This window comes from Pundamilia nyererei, unplaced genomic scaffold (genome assembly GCF_000239375.1).
Source record: "Pundamilia nyererei isolate P.nyererei 1_Seehausen unplaced genomic scaffold, PunNye1.0 scaffold00001, whole genome shotgun sequence".
NCBI lineage: Eukaryota > Metazoa > Chordata > Actinopteri > Cichliformes > Cichlidae > Pundamilia > Pundamilia nyererei.
Window position 1 is genome coordinate 10,831,113 of NW_005187402.1, and position 13,199 is coordinate 10,844,311.

Here is a 13,199-nt window from a genome sequence, read left to right on the forward strand (position 1 = left end):
ATAAGGAGGTTAGGATTATGGCTTGATGATGTAGACCTTTCAAAAACTCATGTATCTAAAACCTGCAGCTCTTTTGAATAGTATTGTATCTGTGGTTGAGAGCAAACTCAGTAAGATTGGAAAAATGTCAAGCTAGATTCAAGGTCAACAACAACAGAGCTCGACACGGCAGTGGAAAGAGTGAAGTTTCCACAACGATCTATGTAAATATGAGTTAACACAAGCTAGTTTACTCCAACTGCAGGTACCAAGCTGGGATCAGTGGGAAGGTTGCATCAGTAAAGGTTTTTTAAACCCAACCCCCACATGAACCATCATCTTTTTGCATTATTTTATTGCTAAATAAGGTTGACCACTCATCAACCTTTAAAAAGAAACCTTTTTGCATCTAAATGTGTTTGAAAATTTAATATGATTGAAGGTCATCGTCAAACAACATATTAATAGCATTCTTCTGAGTGGTCAAATGACCATGAACAAAGAGCAACACACTGCCAAGGTACACCGACTAGTATTACCAGAATAAACATGTTTATAGCATTTATGCACAGCTATGCGTAAATTATGTTTCTCATGTAATCACAGGGTTATTGTGTTGCACATTGAGCCTCCGGACAGCCAAAGCACCGCAGCTGTGCAGTGTCCAACTCCACCGATCGATGGAGTTCAAACAATTTCAGACTAACTTCTTCTTTTAGTTGCTGCATTGTCTGGCAATAAATTTACATTTATATCATAATATTCAGAATATTGAGTATTTGACTATATACTCATCTTCCCTTCCTCTAATTCGTGAGCTGACACAACATGGGAAACTTTTATATTTTGCTCGCCAAAATGACATCCATACCTGTTGTTTCAGTCTATTGATTTCATCTGTAGAGTGGAAAATGGAGGCAATCGCGACGAGAAACAAAAGACTTAAGACGCAGCTGTCAATTATTAAGGGAGCCAAGGCAGTGCATAATTCTGTACAGGAACACAGAGGGTGGTACCTCACCAGTCACACATGTGTGTCTCCATATGTTACTCCTTCCTCACTGGAAAATTAGTGCAGTGACAAGATGTGTTTGAGGGTGTGTAGGTGTAATCTTTTTGACAGTGAGGCACGCTCGCACTGTGACTCACTGTCTTTGCACACAATAGTTTGATATGATTATATAACAAGGTGAGCGTTAGGGAAGAGTTTATTTAATGGGAGAACAGCTTGGGTTGTGCTTCAGCATATATTGTTGAGAACATAACCATGGCACAACTAACACTTGCACGACTTATCCAGGTTTAAAATTTAGTGTGAATGACCTGCACTTAAGTTGGAAGTCAGTGTTACTGAATAACTTCCACGTGTGGCTAGCTCCGATATAAAAAGAGAGGAGAGTGTAGAGCTGAATCGTGCCTAAAGAGCTTCAAAAGTAGAGGACAGTGCGATGAGAACTACAGACTAACCTCTGGAGTGGTAGTCGTTCGCTGCGCTGCTGATGGGCACTTTCTTAACGGCTGAAGAGCGATAGACGATGTGTGTCCTTCCTCCTCCCCCCTCCTCCTCCTCTTCTATCACTCCATCGCCCCTCTCGACTGGCTCGATAAAAAACTCCTCTCTCTCTGTCTTGATCATACCAGCCTGAAAAAGAAACATGACTCATTATATCATAGTAATACTTATCAGTCTATAACATGACACCCAGCTTCTCCTCATCCAATATGTGCCTATCCCTCACCTCCCTGATAATTTAAAGAAAGAATCGAAGGAGAAGAGAAGGGGAGAGCGGTGATCCCTCCTGGGGCCCCCGCAGAGGTCCAGAGTGACACCTGGCATCTCAAATGGCCAACACAAGAGCAGGAGATGAGACTGTCCCACTCCCATCCTCTGCTAACACATCCTGTCAGGTAATTCCCCACGTCCCTTGTGCACACACTCACACAACACACATCAGCCATGCTCACTGGGAATGTGCATGTGAACAGGGGTGAGGAAGAAGAGGTGGCAGCAAGTAAAGAAGAATACTCACAAAACACACACACACACACAAAAAGGGGGTTGCGTACACATACATGGGGAAAACAGGCACTGGGAAAATTGCCCGTCACTCTCTGTTATTCCATCTGTCTGTTTAAGACAACTGGTAATTACCAAGGCAACGCACTGCTGTAGAGGAAAGAGAACACACAGAGAGGATTGCGAGGCTTTTGAGAGGAAGAGAGCAAAAGAAAGAGGGTGATAAATGAAGGGAAAACATTGATACGATCAGCATGTGCCTGTCGGCTTTTCTCTCCGCTCTGACAGGAGAAGGAAAATATGACGAACAAGCTGAAGACAGGAAAGTGAGCTGATGATAGAAAAAAAACATGCGTTACAGATGAATGAGGAATAAATAGCTGCGTGTGTACTGTACTGCATAGAGATTAGCTGAAGCAGGTGGAGTCAGAAGCCTTACAATGATACCAACACCTCAAATAAAAACAGGCAGTCTATTAAGCTCTGATAATGTCTGGGGGCGTGGTCAACATGATCTCTTAAAAAGCAGACCCCAAATGCATGTCCCCCTGCAACACAGTGCCAAATTTAAATGCAAAGTATGCCAACAACTGTTACACAATAAAGGATTATTGAGAAAAGAAGGCTTTTAATCCAATACAAGGGTTTTTAATATGAACAGTTTATATGAAGTGTATTGTAGCGAGTTCCAAGGTTTTTAGTGAAACTCCTGGACAAGCATGCTATCTCATAATAACCTATGTGTTTGTTCCATTGTAAAACTCAAGACTCAAGACACATTACAGTCCAACTGATATAGGATTTGAAGATTTTATAATCTGATATATACCTGAGTCCCTAATATGGCAAATATGAAAGGTTACAAAGGTCGATCAAGATGTCATTAGATCAATGGAATGAGTACATGACTTAAATAATTAGGCTGGCTCTTCAATGAATGTGCCATGCTACCTTTAAAAAATGGTGCTTGTTTGGTTTTATATCCAATATAAGATACTGGACCTTTAGAACAGCGGTCCCCAACCCCCGGGCCTCGGACCGGTACCGGTCCGTGAGTCGTTTGGTACCGGGCCGCGAGAGTTGAGGCTCAGGTGTGAAACGTATGGTTTTCAGGGTTTTTATTGGTTTTCAGCGTTATTTTGTTATCGTTTTTATTGTTAACTCGGTTTTCCTGGGTCTTTTCACGTGTGTTATGAATAAATCTTCTTTTTTTCGATACCGGTACTAGTTTTATTTTGTTGTATTTATCCGCGACACCTTAAAGGCCGGTCCGTGAAAATAATGTCGGGCATAAACCGGTCCGTGGCGCAGAAAAGGTTGGGGACCGCTGTTGTAGAGGGACCTCGAGATCCCTCAGTCATAACCTAAAAATTTAAATAAGCTTTGTCTGTTTATTTGCTTGGTGTGTTTATTTATGTATTTGGAGAAATTCAAAGCATTTCTGTTTTTGCTTGAGTTTTTCTAGGACATTAGATCATTTTCTTGTGATTTAGTGGACAAATACACACGAATGATGAATTTAGTTGACGCGATGTACAGTGTGTTTTTTGCCACTGCGCTGTATGAATACAACTGATTAGACTTCATGCTGTGTGAGAAAAAAGTAAAATAACACTTGCACTACATTTGTCATTATTTCTTTTTCTTATTCAGTGCAGTCTTTTAAAAAATCCATTTTATTGGCTACATCTGTATCAGTAATGTCTCTATAGTAGAGTACAGGGAGTCTAAATGCATCAAATCTAAAGAAATATGCTTGGTGGAAACAAGTATGCGTAGTACTTATTGACTTTTCTATCAGAAATGGAGAATATGAATTTGTATCCTCCTAGTATTCCTCAGAGAGGCTGATTTGAAAGGATATTAGCAAAAGTTGCCCCTTAGAAATTAAAAGGTGCTCTTATTCTTGCTCTCTTCGTTCCTTCCTCTGTCTGCCTCTCTCCTTCACCCTGCCAGTCTGATGCTTTAGTCCCAGAAGGATGTTGACAAGTCACTGACCTGCCTCCCCTTTTCTCTTTTTCTCTTTCTCTTTTCTCGGCTCTCTCTTCCCATCCCTCTATTTTTTCGAGCTATGGTGCAGCATTCTGATTGGATCTGATGGATCTGCGATGGTGCATGCCTTCCCACTCTAGAATACCAAGCAGATGTGAGAGGAGAGCCGTGTCAAAGAAAAAAAGATGACATGTAGGACTGGGAGACATGCTTAGATCAACCAGAGCCCGCATAGTGGGGGTGGAGGGTCAGAGAGAGGAAAATGAGTGTGATCATATAAGAACTGGAGAAAAGCTTTGAGAAAGTGATGTAAATAGACACTATAATAGAATGAACAGTGAAAAGCACCGTCTTTATCTCCTCTAAATCATGGACACTCAAGTCCAAGCCAAGGGGATTAAAGGGAGGCTTGTCCAAATGCTTTGTCCGGATGAAGCAAAAGTTCAGATACAGAGTCATCAAAGCAGAGTCATTCAAAGACACAACTGAAAACCATGTTTGCATGTAGGCAACCTGGACTCTGCTAGCTTTGCTTCTCAATTAAGTCTCTCTTATTTGAAATTTCCTTTATTGGTCTTCATGAAAAAATGAGGTGTGTTACTGTTTGTCTCCCTGTTGTGAGAAAAGCTTCAACTATAACACTTGCTATTAGAAACGGAAGCAGCGATTTTCATTTACACAGGGATCATTTTGTTTAACTCCCATGAAAGAAAACAGGAAGAGCATCAGCACATAACTCAGTTTTGTCAATTTCCATAAAACTCACAAATGCTCACAAGTGTAATTTTTAAAACTTTGTAGTCGTAACCTCTGAAGTCTAATGACTTCAAACCACGCTGCTTTGGCAGTCGTTGCTTTCACGTAAAATCTTTCCCGCTTGAATCACACCGATACGCTTAATGGTGAAAGCTGCAAAGAAACGTATCCTTGACTGACACTGCACTACTTTGACTAAGGAGAGTGATTTCTGCTAATTCGATGATCCTTGCAGTGAGTGTTGTGCAATCTGATGGCTCTGCATGACGTGTGGCATTTGGCTGATGGGTAACTTCAATAATAGTGCACAAAAATGTTGTCTCCATTTAAAGAACACTGTTTGCAAATGTCTGTATTCCTCTAAAATTATGTAACATCAGAAACACACATTAAAATGATGTCATCTGGTGATCCGTAAAATCTCAAGCTTCCTGCCAAGTGGATATTCAGCTGCTTTTATGAATTTTTTTCATTTCCTTTGTAATTGCTGTAGCTTAAAAAATCATCGCCCTATAACTAGTTTTGCCTGTTCGGGGACTGCTCTAGGCTCAGCTGCCTTGCTAGCTGCTGTTCTCTTATTACGGTAAATTCATTGTGCTCCTTTGGGTGATGAGCCTCACGTTTTATTAAGTTTGACATGTTAAAATTTAGCTTATTAGCTTCCCTCCCCTCATGAGGCACTTAACTCTAACAGAATCACTCTCTACATTTCATCATCATCTAAAAACCTTTTATAATCTGTATATTAGATCACACACATAAAGCAGCCTTGGGTTTGGGTGAAAAGGTTGGGAATGATCGTGAATTTCACAAGGAGGATTAATATCTTTTTCATCATATGAATGTAAATATATATTTATATATTCACTTTATGATAGCCGTATGTGATAGGGCTGTGTATAGCTGTAGTCCTGGTAGAGTGCCTGTTGGCTGGGGTTCTCTCAAGTGAACGAGATTAAGACTTCACTTTGGTTCTGATCAACAACCAGTGTAGAGCATTGGGACTTCTTAGGTTTCTTTGGTGGGGTATATATATTTTTTACCTGATATAAAAATGTCAAATTGCAAGAAGCAGCATTTACATCCCCTAGTGAACACAACAATGAGACGAGCCCAGGCATGTCTGAGAGCAAGAGCAGTGTGTCAGCTTTTGATGATGATTTAATACCTATAAAGGGAGCTACTCCACAAATTGAAGCGCACTACTTCGCAAAATATGTACGAAATTTATTCTGACACAATTTTCACCACTTGAGGCAAAAAGATGCTTTCAAGTAAAAGTAGTCTACAAAGGAGGAGATATTAGCAGCTGGTGACGTGCAACCAAAATGCAAACATATGACTTTAAGTGTTGCTGGAGCACTCGTTAATTACATAGTGAGTGCTTATGCACAGTTGATAGATATAATGCGGTGTCACTAATATTATAGTGAGGGTGTGATGGGAGTGTCTGGCAAAGGCAAACCTTCACCTCCTGCAAAACTTCAGCAACATTCCAAGCGAGTCTGGATGCTTCATATTCCCCAATATAACTCGAAAAACTAGATCATGGACAACACAGGTAAAGTTGGCCACCATCCTTAAGAAGCCTTATCAAAATTGGTCAAACCTGTGGGACTCTTGAGAGAACTTACAAGTACTAATGGGCTAAGCAGAATGTGGTTTTGGTGGCTACCAAGGCAAGAACCAGTGTGATGGGATTTCAGTGTGGTTTGGAACAAGAGACATTCTGTCAGAAAACTTAGAGGGGTGAAGCAGCTTTTAGGCAAAAATGTGTGTGGTGGGAGTGGAAGGAATATTTTGAGGATCTCCTGAATTCCAATGGCATGCCGTACTTCCATAGAGAAAGCAGAGAACTATCTGAGTTATTCATTAGCTGTTCGGCAGCTGAGGACAGATGAGATCCACCCTGTTTGTCAAAGCTCTCGATTTTACGGCATTGTCTTGATTAGCATGTCTCTGCAATATTGTACTGTCTTATTCTGTCAATGTGTAATAGTTTAGATTGCCACATGTTAATGTGAGTTATCGTTTGCATACAGTGTTGTGAATTTAGTCTGCCATAATGGTTGATAGCTAACTGTCAAAAAAACAGGCAGGCTGCTGCCATGCTGTCCTTGCTGTTGTTTGACCTCTTTGCAAAGGTCATTGTGTGCACTGTAATTTATTTTAGATTTTTGCAAGAATCTGGATCTAGGGTCTGAGATAGATAGTAACTGATCATCCTGGAAAAATGGACCACATTGTCTTTAAAGGTGAGACATCTGAAATAAATTGCCATCATTTTGAAAAAAAAATATAGAAACAAATAAAAAGTTAAATCCAAAAAAAGGAAAACTGCTTGTTTCTCCAGGTTCACATCTGGTTTAGAGATTAGTTATTACAGAGCCAAGTAAACGCTGTGTTCTGGGAACACAGTATTTTCTCAGGGAGAAAGTAAATTGAGAACAGGGTCCTCCAAAGGTTTCCTGCTGTTGTGACTACTTTTGCCAGGTTTGAGTAAGAGATAATCTGGATTCACGGTGGCAAACGTGTCTATTGTAGAGATTAGCACACCAGACATATAAACCTACGTAGTTCTAAACAACAAGTCCAGTAAAGAAAACCCCAATGAAAAATGGGTGCCATGTCTCCAAATGTGGGGAAGGAAAAACATGGAGACGGGGCTCTGTTATTCATGTTTGGGTAAAACATGAGACAGCTAATGGAGCTGGAAGAAATAAAGATCAAATAAAAGAGGCAAAAGCCAAGAAAAAAATAAAAATGAAACATTTTATTGAAATTGAAAAGTACCTGAAGGCATTAAATGTGTAGAAATCTGACACAGAGTCCAAGGACAGAAGGAAAATTAAGGGAAAGGGCTCAGCAGAACAGTAAAGGGGATACGAATGAAACAGTTAAATCTGACCCTTCCAGCCATTCTCTGACCACAGCCCACCACTGAAGGTTTCACATCAACAAGCCTGAGAAAGCACAACCACCTTCATGTCAGAGTTTTTTCCCGATATCCCACCAAACAGTGAGACCCTCCAATTCCAATTCATATGCATCAGTGGACAGCCCCTGCTCGACCTTTGACTCCTAACTAAGGAAAAAAAAATTCTAGTGAATATCCTACATGAGACATCAGCAGACAACATCATGACTCGGATGATGATGACAATAAGGCGTACAGGGAGGCCATTTCAGCGCCGTGTAAGGTCAGACATCATGTCATCTTGACAATCTCCTCAAAAAATGGACAAAGAGCTCTGCATAGCAGCTCTAACCATGTACCAGTCTAGCCAAGCTACAGCCTTTGTGCCAGAAGCCCTGACAGCAACCATGTACAAAGCTCCTGCTTGATGCGTGCTATCTTTAACAATTAAGCGATGGGACGATATGACCCAGACATGTGTTTCAAGTGCTATCAGAAAGGACATTGGGCTACAGACTGCCTTAGCAGGGACAACACTGAGAGACATGCAACTACTCTGACTCAGCTGATGGTTGCAGTAGACCAGGGGTGTCAAACTCAAATACACAGTGGGCCAAAATTCAAAACTGGAACAAAGTCACGAGCTAACATTAATATTTATTGAAAAAAAAATCTTCCTCTAGATATAAGAATGAATCTTTTCTTATGGACTCAAACAAGTTTTGCTGAAAAACTGAATATGGAACAAGCAAAGCTTAATACTAAACGATATATATATTAGCTGTATAATACCAGTAGGCCAGCTCTAATAGTAATTTGGCATGTCTTCGCGGGCCAAATGTAATTAGGCTGCGGGCCAAATTTGGCCCGCGGGCCAGAGTTTGACACCTATGCAGTAGACGGTGCTACACCTACAACACACACAGGTGATAGCATACACACCCTATGCTCACGCTTAGTAACACACGCTATTCCCTACCAAACCAAAAGCTTCAAACTCCTCCACAGGTTAGTGGCACCTGTGTCTCGTCTGGTAGAGGGTGAAGAGAAGTGGTAAGAAAAAAACTTATGTGTAATGATGAATGAAGGAAATTGAAACTTCAAACATTTTTGCTGTCTGCCTGATGCCATGATATAATGTGTTGTTTGGGTATTTGAACCCCTGAAGGCCTCACTGTAATTAAACTTGAAGGGTTTGAGCCTGACCCCCACTTTTTCAGGCCTGATCAGCTTTAATCAATAGAAGCTGTCAGGTGGTAACATAAGTGACCTACTTTTGGTAGATGCTGGGAAATGTACACCACACACACCAAGGTACTGTGGCTTTATTTTTAAAGCCACAGTACCTTGTATTATTTTAACACTTTATTTTTAAGGTGTTAAAATAATACAACAATAACAAAGACAAAAACATGATCAAACAAGGCAAAACATAATGAAAAAAATTAATTTAATAATGGGCCTTCCTTTTCCCCCCCATTAATATAGTTAGCTAAAACCAAACTGAAAATGTAAAATCTCAATTTAGCTAATTAAAAGAAGAATAAAAAGCTAATATACATATATATATATGTGTGTGTGTGTGTGTGTGTGTGTGTGTGTGTGTGTGTGTGTGTGCTTATAAGCAGCAAAAGCAAAACTGAAAAGAACAACCACTTCTAGAAAGTAATTGAAACTAAACTGAATCGTAAAATCTTGATCCTTTGCACTGAACCTCACGTGTCTCTATAGATATCGATAGTGACTTCAAGAAACAATGCCACAGAGAATTTATGACCACACACTTGTTCATGTCAAAACATAAATGTGCATTTAACAAACACATAGTTTAACATGTTTGATGTATCAAATCTGCTCCTCAAGAGACAGATAGGAAGATTTTGGCCCTCACTCTGTTTTGGTCAAATATAGTGAACTTTCACTTGGCGTGGCAGACATCGCTTTCAAGTGCTGCAGTGTTATAAATGATGCTGTGTTGCTACCTGTTGCAGGGGAAGGGGAAAACAACTCAACCTGATATGTCAGTGTCTTGGATATCTTGTTTGGGAGGCCCCTTAGAGATGGATTGGGTCCCACCAACCGCTGTGAAAGTGGGATATTGCAAATCTTCATCTTCTGTGCTATCCCAAATTTACAGACAGATGAAGGATGGCCTAGCCACCTCAACCTGACAACCAACAAGTGCAGACAGTTTACTCCCTCTGGGTTAGGGTTACTGCAATACTACAGGAAGTTTAAAGACAGTGACTCTGAAATAGGCATCTGAGACTGTCGTCCTTGGTTTTACTTTTCAAGAAGAGAGTAGAGTCCACCCATGCTAAACTTTCAGTAAATGACCTAAGAGACAGCCAGTGACACTGAAGAATACAGTTACTTGAGATATGACCTTCTAGGAAATATATTAGAGGGTCACCCAGGCAACTGGAGCTTCAGCGTGTACATGGCTTTAGCCTTTGAGGTTATTTCGTGAGCTTATTCAAAGCTAAAGTCTTTCTTGGTTGGTTTGGGAACACTTTTAAGTCTCCCAGAAGGGCTGGAGGAGGTCCCTAAGGAAAAGGAGGTCTAGACTGCTATTGCAGTCTGGAACCTGGATCTCAGTAAGCAGGAGAGAAAGTAGATGAGGAGCCACAACCAAGATTTTTACATCTTCTTAGTATAATGATCGTAGCCTTAAGTATGTAAATATGCCTGTATATACCCAATCTCCTCCTTAACTGGTGGGCAAATCTCAAAGGAACTTTACACAAACATCGTCGTGCATACAGTGATCATGAACATGTATTATAAATCCCAGTTCTACTGATTTTCATATTTATCATCGCCCTGTGAATGCATCCATTTGCATTTGTTTGTCATGTCATGTTCAGTGTATGTCACCCATACGTAACTTCATGGTCACCAAAATTTGTATCCACACTCAAAACGATGCCAAAATTATACTTTTTTTTTAAAAGAGTGAAACAAATGCAGCTTAAACTTAGCTTAAACAACCGCCAGTGAATTGCCATTCTAATCGACTATCAAGTATGAAAACATTAGCACATAGAATGCGCCACATATTCACTTCTGGCTCACACTCAAACAATCATTCATGTTCACAACTCAGCAAACTGTGCTGTATATAATGGGTTTTCATTACTCTCACGACAACTGAGACAGTGACACTAACCACAACCCTCCCTCTGAGACCCTGATGTCCATCTGAAGAATCCAAATGCGGATCCTAAACTGAGTCTCACTTTACATCTGGGGGATATTTGAAACCACACTGAGCTCTATTTGAAGATGTGAAGGTAGTAACTTGAGTCCAGGGTAAGTGTCATGAGGAGGACATGAGACAGTAGAGTAGCAGAAAAGCCGTGTTGGAGTGGAGGAGCGGATGTTGTGGTGAGGATCAAAGTCACACCCGGTTGGGACCCTCCAGCTCAGTCCAGTGGCAGTCATTGTGTGTGTATGCGTATGTTTGATCTGGTGTCACTATGTGTGTATGTGTGTGTGTGTTTGATCTGATTCATAACCCTGCTACTGCTGGCTTACTTCACACACAGTTGCACACATGCATCCACAGGCAGGCGGAGCAGGCACAGTCACACAAACCCAAACACACATCTTCGCACAAATATAGCTTTGATAGTGACTCACTCTCACTGTGTAACCCTCCATTCATTCACCCTTTGAGTCATGAGATAATCAGTGTCATACAATAGTAAAGCTGATTTGGAAAATTAGAGACACTTCAGAGAGACAGATTAAGAGGAGACGTCATCGCAAACATTAATACTGTTTTAATTACTCGCATCAGCAGCAAATTATAGCTTTTGGCTCAGAGAAAACAAGCTCTGAAAAAAATAAAGATTTGTATTGTGGACTATAAATACGGCTCTGGGAATAATGTAAATTTATATAACTCAAACCCAGCCTTTAGTGACGCTAAATATAAAAGAAACTGGAAAAATGTACCGCTTGACTCTCACTGGGGAGAGATGGAGAGCAAAAGCAGCAGAAAACTTCAGATTAGGACAGATTCATTAAGTGAATTAAACTGTTTTCTTAATGTTGTCAGGAGTGAGGCATTTTCCCAATTATGTTAATCCGGGATATGGAAGCAGGATGAGGAGAATAAATCTGACACAGCAGAAAAAAACATGAATCTAAACACATTAAACGCATAAAGAGAGTCAGGCCTTGTTGTACTTAAACTTTCTGAAAGCTTTTCTACCTCAGCTCCCACACACTCATAGGATGACCGAGTGTTTGTGTGTGTGTGTGTGTGTGTGTGTGTGTGTGTGTGTGTGTGTGTGTGTGTGTGTGTGTGTGTGTGGTGTGAGCCAGATGCCAGTGTGATTTAAGCCAGAGAGGACTTAGTGACACTGCCTCATCCCTGTCACCCTGCTCAGCTCATTACATAGAGTGGTCTCTAAAAATGGCCACTAAAAACAGAAGAAAAAAACCTGCAAGCACTCACCTACACACTCTCTCTCTCTCACACACACACACACACACACACACACACACACACGTCGCAGCTCTGTCCCAGTCGCCCTTATATGTCTTCTTTCTGCACCTCATTTCTAAATTGTTCATTTTTGACCTACATTTCAGATCACCCTATCTCTATGTTTCTCCCTTACACACACACACGCACACACTAGGGGTCATTTCAGGTTTTAAATTTTCACTCAGGCTGACACAAATTAAAGATCTACAAACACAAATTGTATAAAACAAATTGAAAAAAAAAAAGTAAAAAAGCAAAAAACAAAGCAGTCAAAGGAAGAGGATGAGAAACGAGTATACAGGAAAAGCCCTCTGTGAGTCCCCTACAACACCACTCTGGGGCTTTACTCTTCCCCATTGATGCACTTATGGAATTTTCTGTTTCTGGCCAATCAGCTCTCTTTCCTGTGTCCCCCCCCCCCCCTTTTTTTTTTTTTTTACTTCTGCTATTGCATCTGCAATGATTTCAAACAGTTCTGTAAGCATTCCATTCTACTTTCCTCCATTTCTTTCCATTAAGTAAGTGGGGAAGGCCTCCGATGTGTGAGAGTGAAGACCCAGGTGCTGGAAAGCAGAGTGCAGCACGTATTATTTTAACAGACTAATAATAGCAGTAGTAAGCCAAACTTAGTTAGCCTGACAGCACGATCTGTGGAAATTTTGGTTCGGGGTCAAAGCTTTGACACAGACAGAAACACAGTTGCTGACAGTCTGGCAGTTAGACCTAGCCAGACAGACAGTTTGGAGCTGCCTCACTGTCCCGTTGTCTCTCTCCCTATTCCTGTTGTTATTCATTAGGACAGAAGCTCCCTCCCCCTGCTGTCTATCCAAACAGAGATTATGAATCAGCAGTACAGGCAAGAGGACAAGTGTAGACAGAATAAAAAGAGGAGCCGAAACAACAGAAATATGTGTTAACCAGCTGGGTAAAGGTGTTTCTTTCTGCTAAAAATGAGACAATTTAAAAGTGACAGGTGAGAATTAAGTGTGACATTGCGGATGGTCTAGAGAAAGACTTGAGGGAAATTGTGGGTCAATGAA

At 40.8% G+C, this 13,199-nt stretch overlaps 1 protein-coding gene across 1 annotated transcript in view; it reads right to left on the reverse strand.

Annotated features, from left to right (window-relative positions):
* The window catches only part of LOC102212453 (A disintegrin and metalloproteinase with thrombospondin motifs 2-like), a 136,011-nt gene that overhangs the window by 76,673 nt on the left and 46,139 nt on the right, over positions 1-13,199 (reverse strand). The window contains exon 3 of the mRNA XM_013908766.1: positions 1,447-1,621. Coding sequence (XP_013764220.1) covers positions 1,447-1,621 — 175 coding nt within the window. The remainder of the gene's footprint in view (positions 1-1,446; positions 1,622-13,199) is intronic.